The sequence below is a fragment of the Haliotis rubra genome, unplaced genomic scaffold (assembly GCF_003918875.1).
Source record: "Haliotis rubra isolate DU_JTF1 unplaced genomic scaffold, ASM391887v1 Scf280, whole genome shotgun sequence".
Taxonomy (NCBI): domain Eukaryota; kingdom Metazoa; phylum Mollusca; class Gastropoda; order Lepetellida; family Haliotidae; genus Haliotis; species Haliotis rubra.
In genome coordinates this window covers 299,137-317,805 of record NW_025766892.1, presented here as the reverse complement: position 1 = coordinate 317,805, position 18,669 = coordinate 299,137, and the positions used below count along the sequence as shown (strand labels likewise).

General features: G+C 40.0%; 1 protein-coding gene across 3 annotated transcripts in view; it reads right to left on the bottom strand.

Moving 5' to 3' along the window:
* Positions 1 to 2,308: 2,308 nt before the first annotated feature.
* LOC124281211 (protein FAM167A-like) overlaps positions 2,309 to 18,669 on the bottom strand; it is a 50,988-nt gene continuing 34,627 nt past the window's right edge. For 2 of the 3 annotated variants that reach the window (XM_046717231.1, XM_046717233.1), the window contains exons 2-3: positions 4,333 to 4,728; positions 2,309 to 3,235 (exon numbers count right to left, since the gene is read on the bottom strand). In XM_046717231.1, the coding sequence (XP_046573187.1) occupies positions 2,984 to 3,235; positions 4,333 to 4,668 (588 nt within the window). In that variant the 5' untranslated portion in view covers positions 4,669 to 4,728 and the 3' untranslated portion in view covers positions 2,309 to 2,983. Of the gene's footprint in view, positions 3,236 to 4,332; positions 4,729 to 5,619; positions 5,708 to 18,669 lie in introns of those variants that run through there. The other variant, XM_046717232.1, reaches the window with a different exon arrangement.

Genomic DNA, 18,669 nt, shown 5'->3' with positions numbered 1-18,669 from the left:
AACCCCACTCCTACTGGCTGTTCGGTAACTTATTCACCATGTTCGTCTTTGAATGGTAATTTCGGGACAGAATACATCTCCAGTTCCACATGTTGTTTCTCCATGGCGACTCCTGGACAGAATGTGTCTTCAGATACACATGTCTGTTTGTTTGACAACTGAAACGTGGATGGCATGGCCACAATGGTACCTACCAGATAATGTCCGTTATCTCCACAACACTGGCTAGTGTTGAGGATATCACCACTACATGTAGTTGTCAATAGTTGATAAGATAATAACCATTACCATCCCACCCCCTTTCCACGTGATGTACATCTATATTTAATTACTGACGCTTACATGAACACGACGCATACGTTCCGACAGTTGGTTTATGAGATATTGCAAACATGGGTCAACAGAGATGGTAATATCTGACGAATATCACGTTGTAAGTTACTGGGTATTCTGACATCAACAATTAGTTTATCTAAATACCCGTATGCTCAATGATGACAGTTGTAGATACAGTCGAACAAAACAGGCTTAAATGATTATTGTACTACAATACGATTGTCTCAAAACGTTAAGCTAAAAGGCGCCATGTTGGAACCTCTACACGAAGTTTTGCAGAATCATGTTAGACACTGAGCCAGCGTCTCCGTCTAATTAGGGTAAGCATTAAAGTAGTGCATTGACATCCATCATAGACGGTGAGTAAGTAGACAAAATGGTTTTGCTTCACACTTGTCTTGTGTCAGTTTCAGACGAGGTCGTGTGAATAGCCAGTGGATTAATTTAATCAATCTCTCTAACACCGTAGTCTTGTCGTAGGTGTTCGGGGATCATATTTACCCACGTTTTGATCTAGCGATGACTTGGAACAGTACACTGCGTTTGAATTCATTTACACAACATAAGTAACTCTATCTGACAGTGACAGACAGATTGAATGTACAGCTTTTATATAATTCGTTAAATCTGCACTCATTCGTAGAAATTTATGATCATTAACCTCACGTGAATTGTCACCAAAGACACGGTCACCATGCATAGTTAACAGGCAGACATGCAGCACAAACACACCTTTGTGCACTCAAACACGAGGGTGTAATTTTCGAAATATCCTGTATGTCGAGATATTTGATTGGACAGTTGGTATCACGTGGTTCTCGTCATTGTTATTATTCGGTGGTATACACAAGACGATAAGTTTGTGCAAGCCTCTCCCAAACAGGGGAAACTCAATGTTTGGAATTGAAAATTTGAAATTGAAAGTCCATTAATCATCGTCACGTTCCTTCACACATATTTAAATAAATACTATCAGCAACATCCGGTTGACTGAGTCTGTAGTCTTTATGTACAACATTGTGTGGAGGCACAGGCACGTACATATAGTGTTCATAAGGTACTGACTGGGTCTGTCTGAAGATGAAACATGAAACACCTCCAAAGGAATGAAATACTGTGTCTCTGATCAAACTCCATCTTCCAACGTTTGCTTAACCCCCTGTGGGTAGTGTATCCGTTGTATGAACGTCTGGTGAACAAAACGGGGAACGCTTGGCAACTGGCACAAGGTACTCTGACGTTTACACCATCGTGATATTAACTGTGCCCAGATATACCTGATAACTGATGGCAGTGAGCAGTGTATGTGTATGTACCATGCATGTCAACTTGCCCCACATATACTTGATCGTTGATGACACTGAGCAGTGCATGCGGCACACAATGGATGTTAGCTATGCCTATAGTGCGTTTGGCTCAAAAGCGGACCGATGAATTGCAATCTAACTCAAAAACTAATAAACATATAATACTCAATGAAACGCTGATAATAATCAAAATATCAGACCAACTCTGGGACAGCCAGGTGTTAGAGAAGCACGTGCACAAGTGCCGACAAAGTTATTGATTCATTAACCTGTGCTGTGCTGTGCCGTCTCCATCCTTTCTCGCACACCTGATCTGTCCCTTTCTCTGCACTCCTCCCTCGTAACAAATAGTTAACTGTGGCGATATTCTAATGATAGTTTCTTAAACAACTTTTTATTTTTAGGACATACATTCTGCAAACACCTCTCAGAGTTGGTCTGACGTTTTCATTATGATCAGTGTTTCATTGAGTATTTTATGTTTATAAGTTTTCGACTTAGATTGCAATTCATCGGTCCTCTTTTGAGCCAAACGGACTATATATATAGTGCATGCGGCACACCATGCATGTTAACTCTATCCACACGATACTGCCTTCGTGACGCTGTATGTACGCGAGAGAGTTATGACGTATCTCAACACTGTCGACACATATTACAAACATAGGTTCTCCTGTCATGATGGAAACATATCATCACGTCCGACTACACGAATGTCAGAGGTTAACCCCGCTTCTCCCAAGGTAGGATCACAGGTGGAATGTAGGTTAAAACTTCGCAACACCTAGGAGCCAGTGTAATCTGCTCAATTTACAACATTGCTTCATCCATGCGGCTGGGGACCTCTATAGGGGGCGTGGCGGTCGTACCTGTGGGTGACACAGTTGCCTTAGCTGGCATTCATCGTCGTAGTCTGCCCTTGCCAAGGACACAGATTGTCCAAGGTTTCATGTCAAAACCAGAGATTATTTTAAGGCTTCCAGTGAAGAACACATTCTGACCAAGGCGTATTGTCACGAACACAAACTATCCAAGGCGTCCTGCCCATAGAACAATATGTCCAAGGCTTCTTCCTGGTGAGAGAACAGTCTGCTCAGATCCCACAAAACCAGAGACTGTCCCAGAATCCACTTAGAACACAGGTCCATTAAGACGTCCTGAGAGAGAACTGTACCAAACATTGCCGTCAAGAACACACACTGGTTACAGCTTCCAAAGCACCTTCCAAAGGACCAAGTAGCATCACAGACTATACAGATTGCACCTGGAAGTAACGATGCAAATGAGGATTCCAACATAGAAACCCTTTCATCACAGTATTTTATATACACAAATAATATTTAGCAAGTAGAGAAACGTCTTGTACTGAGGTTCATCCTCGTGACTCCCAGATGTTTATAGGGGTTGTTGTTGAGACAGGAAGGAAGGTCAAGGACATCTGGCAGCTCCTCAAGCTCTTCTAGTTCTGACTGCGCATCCTCCAGCAGCTCCTGATGCTCCGCGCAGCTTCTTTGCAGCTTCAGTTGATGGATGTCGTGGCGGAGAGACAACAGTCGTCGTGCGATTTGCTGATCCTGGGATCGCATCTCTTGCTGCCAAAACAAAACAAATATGTGCGTAACAGTACGTATTTGATGGATAGGAAGTTTCTGTGGACAGAAATTGGATTTTCAATGTACCTCACCCCTTACATTTCTCACCCGTGAAGATCCGGGTTAGAATTGTTTTTCACCAACCCTCACGCTACTTGCAATTGTCGTAAGGGGCGACTAACGGGATCGGGTGGTGAGGCTCGTTGACTTGGTGGACACGTCATCATCGTATCCCAATTGCGTAGATAGATGCTCATAATGTTGATCACTGGTTTGTTTGGTCCAGACTCGATTATTTACAGATAGCCGCCTTATAGCTGGAATATTGCTGAGCGCGGCGTTATACAACACACCAACCAGCCTTACATTTCAGGGCCTATATTTTCGAAGCTCTCTTAGCGCTAAGATAGTCGTAAGTTAATGTTGATGTATGGCAATTACGGCTATCTTAGCGCTAAGAGAGCTTCGAAAATATAGTCCCTGGTTCATTTCTTATGATCGCCCCTCCCGTTGCAGAACTGTTGGCGGCATTGCAATTGCAACATTCCAACCGCAAGTTTGTATGTCGAATTAATGATGTGTTCTCTGGATATTTACGTAATGTTGTGAGTGAAATAGATGGAATATCTCAAGTTTGTTGTCTGTTTGTAAGCTAACCTCGTCATACAACAGCTTCACGGTGACATGGTTTAACATTTCAATGTCTACATATTCGTAATGCATGGCCTGGAAGCACTGGAAGTCTATAAAGTGATTAGTTTTCTCCAAAGTGTTATAGGGGCGGTGGGGTAGCCTAGTGGTTAAAGGCGTCCGCTCGTCACGCTGAAGACCCGGGTTCTATTCTCAACATGGGCACAATGTGTGAAGCCCATTTCTGGTGTTCCCCGCCGTGATAGTGCTGGAATATTGCTAAAAGCGGCGTAAAACTAAACTCATTCACTCCAAACTATTATACACGTATTTTTAATCTGTATGTTCCCTGAGAGTGGAATTTTATAAACTAAGTACGACTAATGAGGAGAACTGTTAGCTAGCTCTATAACTGAGTTTGGTCGAATTTGAATTGTCAGTGCAAAAATCATCATGCAAATACTCACAAGCTCATTGCGTAGCCACTCCAAAGCATCATCAATCTTTTTCTTACGCTCTGCAGTGAGTCGCTCGTCGTGGTCAACCTTCAACACTGGTTTAGGGACTTTGTGCTGTTTGTCGATATGTTCCGCTCGCCATGCGATGTAACTCTCCCTACGCGTGCTTAGGTTAAGTCTCGTGGCAGTCTTCTTCAGTTGCGCGAGATCTGACGTGAGCTCGCCATTCTCTGACGTAATCACAATTTTAGGTACAGAGAACTTCCGGGTGTCTGGGGCAGATAAAATATCGTCCTTGTTTTCGAATTCCTCTATAATAGACAGAGGGCGTCGTTTTTCCTTCATTTTGCTGTGTCTTCCTTCCGACCGCCCATTTATAACAGTGAGTAGATGCTATTCCCAGCTCTGAAATTAAACCAGAAGGAATAAAATTTGATAGCCATTTAAATCATGGGGATCTTGCTCGTTTATCTAAATGCCTACAGAGGATACAAAGGCCAAGTTGTTTCATGTGGTGTTTTTACTGTTATGTCTCTTGCAATGAGGCCGCCATGTTAACTGATCCGTTCCGTGCGCATGCATTTTACAATGTTGATGTAGTTTCAGATACAACAATGCAACCATAGCTTGTCGAAGGTAACAGACTCAGAATGATCTTTTATTCTAAACATAAATGTTTGATGCAGTCATATGTTTAATGCATACAACAATTTCTGACTCTTATAGAAGCAAAATATATACATGTATCTATATTGTGCATCGGTAACTTTCACGAACAAATAGTGAATCATGAGAACGAAAGATCACTACTTAAAAACAGAAATCACCAAAAATGTGTTCAACAGTTCTACCTGATATAATATCACAAAACGGTGTATAATAAATTTTAAGAATCGGATCAAGCAAGTTAAGTGTGTTACTCGTTACTTAACAATTTGAAGAACAATGTATAAAACACAGTAATATGAATAGTACATAACGCTGGGATAGCTTGGAGCCTGCTGGACTGGAGCATGGCCCATCGGAAACACCTCACATCCCGTGCTGCAATACCCACTCACTATCTCCTTCGAAGGGCATGTCGTTGGATAAACATAATTATTAGAATGTGTCGCGTGAAATGACTAGCTGTCTTGTAAAGTAAAGGAATACTATTATATGATCATATATTTTCAGAGCATAACCAGTTGTAATTATAAATAAAAAAATAGTATTTACACGTTGAAAAACATTGTTTATACGAGGTATAGACACACAGAAGAAAATGTGTGATACGGATATTAACTGATAAAATACCTTTCTGATGTACTATCCATCGAGTGTAGTGATAACTGTGTTTCATACCGTCCGACAAATCGGCGTGGTTGTTCTGTGTGACCAATACAAACTACAGGCGCTTCTCCAGACTAATCTTGTATTGAGCCCGGCTACATGCATGGCAAACCCATAATGGCTGTGTCACAATCGATCATGCTGAGTTTAACTTTGAAGTGAATTTTTTACAAGCCAATTAGAGAAAGCCACTTCCTGTACCAAATAAACTGGATTCTTCTCGTGTGATACAAAGGTGGTTGTGACTCCAGGCCGTTGCGTTTTTATTGGCGTTTTATTCACTTCATACATTCACGTACTCCTAACAACAGATGATATAAAGTATAATATTCCCAACACTTTACAGACCTCATGTAAGATTGGAAGCAACAAGTGATGACATTTTACATACAATGATGTTGGTAAACATTCAGAGCGCAGCGAAGATAACAATGAAACCTATAAAAATCTATAAAATATATGACTGTGATTCTGTTAGATACCATCACATTTTCCATCATGGTTGCTTCACAACGTCTATGTTCTCGTTACAAGCTCTAAAAAACTTAATAACATTACAGGGCGAATGAGGTTCAGTTAGACAGCAACTACACAAACCCAGCAGGTCCAGTGTTCTCAGTCTCCATGATAAACAAAAACTTAAACAGAGCAAAAGCTTCAGTAACATTATCTACACATCACTAAGCATGAATTTGTGATGCTTTTCGTGGTCAACAACTGTGGGATTGACATGTCGTTGGCTGTTTAGCTGACATATGTGGCGATTCAAATGTAATGTAGGAATCGAACCCACACCGCGCTTTATTTCTACTAAGAGGTGTAGGGAAATATATAAAGACCAATAAAGCACACAGAAATATCTGAAATATCTTAAGTCTTTATTCCTCGCTGGCTGAAAGCGTGTGGGTCCCAACGTTGACTCTGGTTACGACGTTTCTTCTTTCCCATTCGTTTGGTGATCGCTCTGGTCCATTTGGACATTGGTGAACATTCACCCAAAGGAGGGACACGACGTAGTCCTTAACGGACATACAAGCCACAAGAGAGTTCCTTCTTTTGGTGATCATTCTCCTCCATTTGGACATTGGTGAGCATTCACCCAAAGGAGGTGCAAGACGTAGTCCTTAACTGCCAGACAAGCCACGAGAGGGTTCTGTCTTTTGAAGGTATCAGCTTGTGTAATTGTCATCAATTTTGTCTTATTTAAGGCACAACGTAATCTGTTAAGGCACCTGTTTCGGCGGGGAGCTTACTGGTTGAACGGTTCGCTTGCAACGCCGGAGACCAGGGATCGATTCCCAGCATGGTTACAATGTGTAAATCTTATTTCTGGCCCCTGTAGTGATATTGCAGGATTATTGCTAAAGGTGCCGTAGCCTTTTAGCCAGATAATAGTGACTAATTACTCTCTGGTGTTTACGTTTCAAATGTATCCACACAAATGATTTTTCAGACTCAGGGGCAAAGGGCTGCCCCAAAACGATTGACAATCAATGCATACGTTATCCTCTAAAAATCCATCTTACGTGTAAAACAGTTGACTTGCTTTGAACTTCATTCATAAAACACCATAGCACGTACCAAACAAGTGAAACCAACCCATTTATCACCGCGTCTCACAACTCACCAGAACACTGTCACATTGCCACCTTCCACACCTGGATCCTGATCACTTTTTGAAACCTGTGTGGTAGGTTTGTTACACAAATTTCCACCTTCATCTGATTAGACGCCTTCACAAGCCCCACAGCTGGTTCGACAGACAGACCCTCTGACAGCCGTGAATGTGATGTTGAGATTGGTTCTTTGAAAGTATGTCGACCACCTTCCCTTAATCTCCCCCTCGCTCATCTCCTTCAGTTGTCCACTTCACAATACGTTTTGTAGATATCATCTCTTCTCAGCATCGTTTAACAACGCTAGACCTGGTTAATGAATCTCAGACACTAGGTCTCTGAACCTGCACTGCCTGGTCGAGATTACATATGCGGAAACCTCAGTTTGGGCCACGTACTTTTAACAAACAAGCCCTGAATGAGTATGAAGTCATCTAAACTTGGTCCCGCTGTAGCTGAAGCCCATGAATTAGGATTAGCCCCAAGGCCAGGTAACCCTGTCCCTAATTTTCTGCTGGTCACTCTTAAGGGGTCATAACGCCCCGGTTGATCCTCTTCTGCGCTTAATTTCCCCCACAACCCCCTGCAGTGATAAGCAGCTTCTACAGAGGCAAGCGTTTGGCCGTGGGATTGTGGTAAACACCGACTATAGAACAATTGTTAATTCTGTACTTCTAAGACTGCAGGCTGAAATGTCCTGGCAGGTGTATCTAAGCAGACTGATATAAAAAAGGTTCACATCAAAAGAACACTGGTCTTTCAGAGACAAGCTGATGTTGGTACAAATATATATTTGGTTGCGGTTACGTAGAGGGGCTATGAGTGAGTGAGTGACTGAGTGAATCCTATAAAAATGTTAATTAAACCTGGATGATGTTTTAATTCACATCAGTTCTTTGACCGATAAAACCCAGAGATGCAAGCGAACCATCAGTGTTATAACTGCATTTACATCCCGGTGATCGAGATGCGGGTGAACTAAAGCAGATTTACATGCTCGCTACGAATAGAGCTGTACACACAACATGTCTTTAGATTGAACGGCAGCTGTTAATCCGATTATGTTACCATCATCATACCAAAAGACGCTAAAATATGGTACTTATTGGTCCCTGCCTGGTGCTCGGCATTAATGTGTCCATCAAGGACTGGTCGGCTCGGAGTCAGTATATTGTGCTTAACTGTGGCATGGTATCTCAGTGAGCTATCACTATATAATAGTAAAAGCAGCCACACATATAAACACATGCACGTCGTCATATGAGAGAAATATTCTTAAGCACGACGTAAAACCCCCTTTCACCTCACCTCACCTCACCTCACCTCACCTGACCTCACCTGACCTCACCTGACCTCACTTGACCTCACCTCACCTCACCTCACCTCACCTCACCTCACCATCATGCATGCTGTTCCTCATTATAGTTATTATCAACTATTGACATCATATTTCTTCTCCATTCTCGTCTCAAAATGGTTCACGTCAATTAACATTTAATCAGAATACGAACGTATCTGGTCAAATATGGCTGTCAGGCATCCAAGTATCTGGACATCAAGGGCTGTCAGGCATCCAAGTACCAGTAGCCAAGATGTATGCGACGTTCCTTTGGTAACCATCAGAGTGAGATGGTTTTAACAACCATTTAAACCGTAGGTGAGATATGTGAGGTTCATGTAAGAGACACGGTCGTAGACATGATTCTAGACGTCGATGTGGATCTAGACATAGACGTGGATCTAGACGTCGCCGTGGATCTAGACGTAGACATGGATCTAGACGTAGACATGGATTTAGACGTAGACGTGGACCTAGACGTAGACGTGGATCTAGACATAGACGTGGATCTAGACGTCGACGTGGATCTAGACGTAGACATGGATCTAGACGTAGACATGGATTTAGACGTAGACGTGGATCTAGACATAGACGTTGATCTAGACATAGACATGGATCTAGACGTAGACGTGGATCTAGTGAGTGAGTGAGTGAGTTATTATTTAACGTTACATCGGCAATATTTCAGCCATATCGTGACGAGAAGACGTGGATCTAGACGTGGATAAAGACATAGGCATAGTTAAAGACATAGACGTGCATCTAGACGTAGACGTGGATCTAGACGTAGACATGGATCTAGGCGTAGACATGGATCTAGACGTTGACGTGGGCGATGTGAAACTCACGAGGAAGATGACGCAAGACAAATCCTCAAGAATCTGATATAATACTGAAAACAGAGCCTCCTATAAAAGGCCGTATACACCGTAGATTGACATAGACAACTGCAACAGAATACCTCGGTTAATACTGAGATAGTTAACCAAACGGAATTTGTCGACGCCTTCTTTACCTGATTTACCGATCTACATCTACACGTCCGTAAACATACCTTGTATATTCACAATGCATGCGTTTGATATCAATTAAAATATAAGCACTTACACATAAGCCAGTAATCTTGGGATTAATGTACGTTTATCATGAGGATTAAAACACATTAGCAGCAATCATAATATGATAAATGTATTAAGACTAAGTAGATAATGGAATTTTATCTCACTTAAGTGAAAGCACTTGAAACGTTTAATCTTGATTGTAAATTAAATAATCCTATCGGTAGTCATGTTGGCTAAGCTGAACAAGTCGATAACATCACAGGATGAATAGAAGTATATAACCCGCAGTCGGAACTGAACTTTATTAATTACACTCCGGACGCGTTCTGTTTACATCATTACTATGTACAACGTATGTATCTGACATACATGTATAATACACAAAATGGTAATATGTACATATCGTTTGGTTGAAAGAACAAACTATGTCTGTACGAGTAGTTTACCAGTTAAATGAAAAGCGTTACAGTCGTGCGTTATTATTTATCGCTTTGTGGCGTTGCTTAAAATGGTACACTTACCGTTGCTTAAAATGATACATTATTATTTTGCAAACTATTGCTAATTTCCTAATTATTCCTAGTTTTTTAGAGTGGAAAAGCTGGTTCATTTCATATATTGATCCCTTTCTAGGGTCAAGGTAGGGCAAATAAATAACAGTTGAATTCGCCTCCAGTATCATTTGAATTACAAAGAGAACTATTTCATTTAATACATCGTCCTGTTTCAACTGGAAGGTAATGGTTTGACGTTCTGAAATTAAGTAACGCACTCCGATTATTATAGTGTAATAAATTCAGATAGGTTTCGTATTTCAATTCAGAATTGTTAAATTCAAAGTAAATATAAACCTACTACCTTTTTAATCGTAGAATATATGTTCGTTTAATTTGTGGCTAGCTCATCTAAAATTGCTTATAGCTGAAGGGATGGTGTAAATCCACCTACGGTCCATGCGGAAGCAAATATACTGTAAGTCCCCATGGTCCCTAGAATGGTGATCTACCTTCAGTTGTTTGGCAATATATAGTCTGTTTTTACCTTGCATTGTCATCTATAGTTACCCTGTTTTAGATTTTAATATTCGAACCTGTGATAATCTAGTTATTTTACTGTCCTTCGTTGACAGGTTTTTACAATTTACCATTAATTACTATGCATAAAAATAATTGTTCTCGTCACGATATGGCTGAAATATTGCCGATGTGACAAATTTTAACTCATTCACTCACTCACTCAGAATTGTTAAAGATATTATAAATAGCTCCTCTTGAAAGATGTTTCTGTGTCAACTCAGTACAACCATATATAAGTAAATGTTTGAATGTCCAAGCTACAGAAATATTTCATACATTCAATATTTGGTACTTCGAGTCTCCCATACACGCTCCCTTGTCATCTCAGGGAACCCGTTGATGTTGATTCCAGCTCATGGCAAACGTTCAATTTTAAAATACATTGTTATTTAAAAACAGAACTATCGAAATTTTCCTTAATGACTTTTTCGTATTTTCACTTACAGTACAGCAAATCCTATAGTTTGATACACTAGTGTTACTGGCGTGTTCAAATATCTTGTCCATTTGTTTACATGAAATATCATGACAAGTTTGTTAAATATCACAACATTAGAACAAGGTACACATGACGATTGTCAAAGTGTCACGGTATTTCAAATTCAAATCAGATGACATCATGTTATTGTATATTATGTTCATTAACCATGTGTGTGGTTGCCTTACATATCTAATACATGGTATCAACTAATGTGCGATGTAGCGATATCACACTGTCCATGGATCATATCGCACAACGTCAAAGTAAATATATAGCACAGTAAACTACGGTTAAAACGAACATGCTTACATCAAAATGAGGGATATATCGAACTAGATTTCTGTATATTTCAGCTGAAATGCTTTTAACGAACTACGGTGGTAAGGAACTAAGTAATGGATCATTTGAGTTCGCATACATTGCCTCATGTGAAATTAATTATCATTAACACTATAACAAATGTAACCTCGTACTCCGTTCTTTATCAAAGGCCACGCGAAGGAAATGTGTTATCACAAGGCACAGAATAATACGTACATAAATGTTTTCTCGGAAGTCGGTCTCTTAGGATAATTTGTCGCCATATTGCGAGATGAAGCAAGAGTTGTATATCTGCACGGCTAATGCTGGAATCTAACCCGTAATCCTATAGGCTTTAGCGGCGACGTATTAGCCCTTACAATCCTATACCTTACCACTTACAACCGTTTCATCTCTGTCACAATGCTCTGTATAAGTACAGACTAAATTCTATACATTATACCGGGGTTATTACAGCTGAAAATAGACACCACTGACAGGTGAGTCTATTATTCCTCTCAGAATAAACACAAAGCAATGCTGTGACCTAATTTACACCCGATTATCGTCCCCCAATTCAGATATATCTGTAGCAACCTCAACTTCAAGAACGTCATTGTCTGTAATATACAGACATACTTTATGGATAAACAACTTCTTTATTCGGTAGATGCGACGTTTCGATACAGATTCTTGTATCGTTGTCAAACTTTATGGATAAACAACTTCTTTATTCGGTTGATGCGACGTTTCGATACAGATTCTTGTATCGTTGTCAAACTTTATGGATAAACAACTTCTTTATTCGGTAGATGCGACGTTTCGACACAGACTCTTGTATCGTTGTCAAGCAATGATACAAGAATCTGTGTTGAAACGTCGCATCTACCGAATAAAGAAGTTGTTTATCCATAAAGTTTGTCAGTATGTTACTCTCAACTTCTAAACAATGCCACTCGAAGAAGCCATTGTCTGTGTAATCGTGTGTACATATATACATGTACTTGCTGCAGGGAACTACTGTTTCAGGCTGACTAAGGACCAGCATTATTACATATAGATATATCTTCTGGCAGAGCTTAAAATAAACTCAGAAAGTAACGCGACGTTTAGGGCTGTATTCAGATTAAAGCCTAAGTACCTCTGAACATAGTCATCGGTGACCTTTATACCAAACGAGAGAGTAATCATACGAGTTATCCATGTATGGCAGGAGGGACACTCTCGTTCAACGATAGCTGCATTCATATTATCGTAATATGAATAGATTAATGTCTATACAAGCAAACCCTCAAAGTTGATATTTTTTCTGCAACGTTACACCTATGGGATCTGCAAGTACATTCCAGAAGTATATTGATATCTAGATCTAATGTGAATCCTGTGCAAATCCCTCCGTCAGACAAACGCTGTGTACAGTAATATTGCCCCGAAGTTAATCAGTAGACAGCGAACACCCTTCTATTTTGGTACTATCATCGGGGAACTAGAGAACTATATAATACAGTGGAGTTTATATGTCAACGAAATTAATTCCTAGTAATGTAACCGTAGCGATTATTCGAAACAACACAATACTCAAAGCACATAATCACCTGATACATGTTTTATGTGTAACTCTTTTAGAAAAGCAAACAATAGCTATATAGATATCTTTAAGTTGGTACTTTTGATCAAGAAATGCTCTGATAAATCTGTAAATAACTCGTAATTCTTCATACAAATGTCATCCACATTTCTCCATGAGTGCCAAATGTAGACAAAACCCAGGATGACGATCCCAGGCCATCTGCACCAGAGTGTGTCTCCTATACCTTGTACCACGACCGTGTTAGATACCTGTGATGAGTAAATCAGGTTCACTCCAGCCTAGTGGCTTCTCCTTGATACAAGAGGCGGTGGGGTGGCCCAGTGGTTAAAGTGTTCGTTCGTCACATCGAAGATCTGATTCGATTCCCAACATGGTTACAATGAGTGACGCCCATTTCTTTTTTTCTTTGACCATTTCTTAACGTATTTATAGGTACAGCACATGAAGTCAATGTGTGACGTTGATATACAAGGTATACAAAACAATCAATGATATTTCTATAGAAAAAAGCTGCAAATGCCATCAGATGGCACCATAACTTCACTTATTTATAGTTACAGTACACACAATAGTAGTCAATGTGTGACGTTGATAGGTACAGTGATGCTGATATACACGTATACATAGCAATCAATGATATTACTATAGAAAGAAGTCTGTAAATGCTATCAGATAGCACCATATGTACGTATGTAAGTGTGTGTGTACAGGTGTGAGTATGTACGTGTATGTATGTATGTATGTGTGCGTGTGTGTGTGTGTGTGTGTGTGTGTGTGTGTGTGTAGAAAAACTACAAATGGGAGAGTCTATATACTTGATTTTAAACAAAAACTGTTTTGTAGGAAGGATATTATGGATAATTCTGTATTGTAACCATCTTAGGCCAGTGCTATAGGTGCACTTCCATGGGATAATATTAAATATTTCCCAGTCCTTTGGTAGGAGATTTAGATTCAAGCAATCTCAGTTTTTATTACAGTGTTCTGTTTTAAATTTAGAGCATAGGAGTGTTTCATAGAAGTATCTGCTATCTTTTTAACTGGATGTCCATTTCTGGTGTCCCCCGCCGTGACATTGCTGGAATATTACTACAAGTGGCGTTGAACTAAACTCACTCACTTACTCAACTTGAGAAAGCATGTGGTACACATGTGGCATCAGTGGTACACATCTTCACAATGTTGAAGGTGTTTCAGTTATCCAATCATATAGTATTGGCCACTCAACCTCTTGCGCTCGGAACTGTTTCGGCAGACAGTGGAGACTGATTATCAAAGAAATGATTATACCCCGTCGTTGTCGTATCATATATTCTGTTGTTATCTGGATGGGAAGTATTAGGACCGACTGCCTTCATTAACACCTTCATTGGCTTCTCAGTTCCGGGTCTTCTCTGTCAACCACATGTGCCAATCCCGATATCTAAATCAGATTCCGTCTTAAGGTATCACAGTAAACAACACGGTTTTAAAGCAGGAGGTTCCACACTCGACGTTTTTCAAAATATATGAAATGCTTTTTTTTATGGATTATTGAAAAATAGCATAAAAACCCCTTCTCTATTTAGAGATTTTGGAAAAGGCGTTTGAAATCTGTTGTTTCAGTTTGGAGTTAATCATAAATACATTTTGTTTAAATATACCAGAAACATTTGGTGTCTACTTCTACTGGAGGGTAAAAACATCGCCGTAATCTCACTAGTCCGAGTAAGTCAAGTCCTAACAGACATACATTATGATAACAAGATGACAGACACGTATCCTGTCTAATCATACTCGAGAATTACAACACCTGATTGTGTAATCCGAGTATGTCAAAGTCCTAACAGACATACATTATGATAACAAGATGACAGACACGTATCCTGTCTACTCATACTCGAGAATTACAACACCTGATTGTGTAATCCGAGTATGTCAAAGTCCTAACAGACATACATTATGATAACAAGATGACTGTCACTTATCCTGTCTACTCATACTCGAGAATTACAACACCTGATTGTGTAATCCGAGTAAGTCAAAGTCCGAACAGACATACATTATGATAACAAGATGACTGTCACTTATCCTGTCTACTCATACTCGAGAATTACATCACCTGATTGTGTAATCCGAGTAAGTCAAAGTCCGAACAGACATACATTATGATAACAAGATGACTGTCACTTATCCTGTCTACTCATACTCGAGAATTACATCACCTGATTGTGTAATCCGAGTAAGTCAAAGTCCGAACAGACATACATTATGATAACAAGATGACTGTCACTTATCCTGTCTACTCATACTCGAGAATTACAACACCTGATTGTGTAATCCGAGTAAGTCAAAGTCCGAACAGACATACATTATGATAACAAGATGACTGTCACTTATCCTGTCTATCATACTGAGAATTACATCACCTGATTGAATCCGAGTAAGTCAAAGTCCGAACAGACATACATTATGATAACAAGATGACTGTCACTTATCCTGTCTACTCATACTCGAGAATTACATCACCTGATTGTGTAATCCGAGTAAGTCAAAGTCCTAACAGACATATATAATGTGATAACAACAAGACAGACACTTCTCCCGTCAACTTGTACTCGAGAATTACATCACCTGATTGTGTAATCCGAGTAAGTCAAAGTCCTAACAGACATATATAATGTGATAACAACAAGACAGGCACTTCTCTCGTCAACTTGTACTCCAGAATTACATCACCTGATTGTGTAATCCGAGTAAGTCAAAGTCCTAACAGACATATATAATGTGATAACAACAAGACAGGCACTTCTCCCGTCAACTTGTACTCCAGAATTACATCACCTGATTGTGTAATCCGAGTAAGTCAAAGTCCTAACAGACATATATAATGTGATAACAACAAGACAGGCACTTCTCCCGTCAACTTGTACTCCAGAATTACATCACCTGATTGTGTAATCCGAGTAAGTCAAAGTCCTAACAGACATATATAATGTGATAACAACAAGACAGGCACTTCTCTCGTCAACTTGTACTCCAGAATTACATCACCTGATTGTGTAATCCGAGTAAGTCAAAGTCCTAACAGACATATATAATGTGATAACAACAAGACAGGCACTTCTCCTGTCAACTTGTACTCGAGAATTACATCACCTGATTGTGTAATCCGAGTAAGTCAAAGTCCTAACAGACATATATAATGTGATAACAACAAGACAGTCACTTCTCTCGTCAACTTGTACTCCAGAATTACATCACCTGATTGTGTAATCCGAGTAAGTCAAAGTCCTAACAGACATATATATGATGTGATAACAACAAGACAGGCACTTCTCTCGTCAACTCGTGTACTCCAGAATTACATCACCTGATTGTGTAATCCGAGTAAGTCAAAGTCCTAACAGACATATATAATACTGTGATAACAACAAGACAGGCACTTCTCTCGTCAACTTGTTATCCTGTCTACTCATACTCGAGAATTACATCACCTGATTGTGTAATCCGAGTAAGTCAAAGTCCTAACAGACATATATAATGTGATAACAACAAGACAGGCACTTCTCTCGTCAACTTGTACTCGAGAATTACATCACCTGATTGTGTAATCCGAGTAAGTCAAAGTCCTAACAGACATATATAATCTGATAACAACAAGACAGGCACTTCTCCCGTCAACTTATACTTGACTGACTGACTGAGTTTGGGTTTACGCCGCTTTTAGCAATATTCCAGCAATATCACGGCGGGGGACACTAGAAATGTTCTTCACTCATTGTACCCATGTGGGAATTCGAACCCGGGTCTTCGGCGTGACGAGCCAACGCTTTAACCACTAGACTACCCCACCGCCCCCACTTATACTTGAGAATTACAACACCTGATTGTGTAATCCAAGTAGGTCAAACCACAAACAGACGTATATCAGATCTAAGCACATAAAGATGACAGGTGCATTCTCCAGTTTAACGTGAAGCGTACAGCAGGGGAAGGGTCGGTACCACTCTACACCTCCATATCAGCTGTCCTACAATGTAAGGTGTGATCTATTCATATTTGAATACCCGCCGACCAAACATTACCAAGCATCATCATAAAATTACTGTTTTGCACAGTAACGTTTCCCTTAGTTTCCAACGATACATTTCAGTAATACCAGATACTAATAACTGAAACAGAATACTTCACGAAAACCAGGGAAGTCGCTTAATAGTTTTGTATTTGATGCAACAAGGTCCGACTTTAAAGACATCAATATTTGACATTTTAATCGTTATTTCTCTTTTGAAAACCCCGTGGAGGTCTTTGTAAAATCCCCTAAATCTTCTTTAATACGCACACAATTTAAAGAAGGGCAACAGTTAAACCATGTACAAGATAAGTACCCACTAATTGGTGACAGTCTTAAGTCTCAACAAAGAAAGTACTTCTGGGATGACTATGGAATGTTGACTGTCGATTTGATCACATGTGTCCGTGATTAATTCTCAGGTTGAGAAGCCAACACGTCTACACAAAATGTCATTTCCTCACGCTGGAGCTTTAAAAAGAATCCAGCTTTTAGAAAGTAATCAATCCCTCAATGATGTCTTCAGGTAATACCAACACCCTAATTTCTCACTTGTGTACAATAGTAGGTGGAACCCAGTGGGCATGAAACGGGCAGTTGACATGCTAGTCCGTGCCCCTCTCACAACTGTCTCACGACCAGGACGGCAGTTTCTTTCAGGTTGGAGGAGCATGTAATATCACGGATTCACACTGACGTCTGTGGCCCCATAAATCTTTACTAGACATAGAGACATGTCTACCATTGTCATTGAATCCGCATATAGTCAGGTTGGATGTTGTGAATTATTTGTATGGCAATGTTGTTCTCACATCACACAGTTCATCCTTGAAACCGTGAGTACCGCGGAGGGCTTAGTCGCTAAGACACTATGATTTACGATGGGGGTTTGCTAGGATCGTATGAATCCTGGAATCACGAAGATTACCATCAGAACCAAATCGGTGCTGGGGGGTTTCTTAAAAATGTGATAAACGTCTGAGATCCTACATCACAACAGGTTTTTCCTTCCCTTTAACCCGACACGCCGTGGTTTAAGCCGACATGCTTACAGAGCGGCAAGGACACATCTCACTCAATTAATTAAACTAATAATCTGTCCCACACGGATATACCATATAAATCTGGGTATGAAATCCGAGATGGTAGCTTAGCCATGGACACCAGGTGACATTACAGATACAAGTTTCTTACACACCCGTGGGTGAGAAACCCATGTGAGAAAACTGGTATCACACATATGTGTGAGATCGATTTCTAATCCCGTGATTGGCTACTCCATGGTGATGACCTAGGGTCAGGTTATGACGGACTACTTTCCTGATTAAAATTCATTGATAAGTTACTCGTGCTTCAATCGAACAGAAACCTGTTACTCGTGCAAAAAATACACCTTTACACCTACCTGTTATTTTCGCGATTGCAACATAAACATGTATTTATACAATGAGTCACAAGTAGAATAAATATAACACAAATCTATTATTTTCTAATTC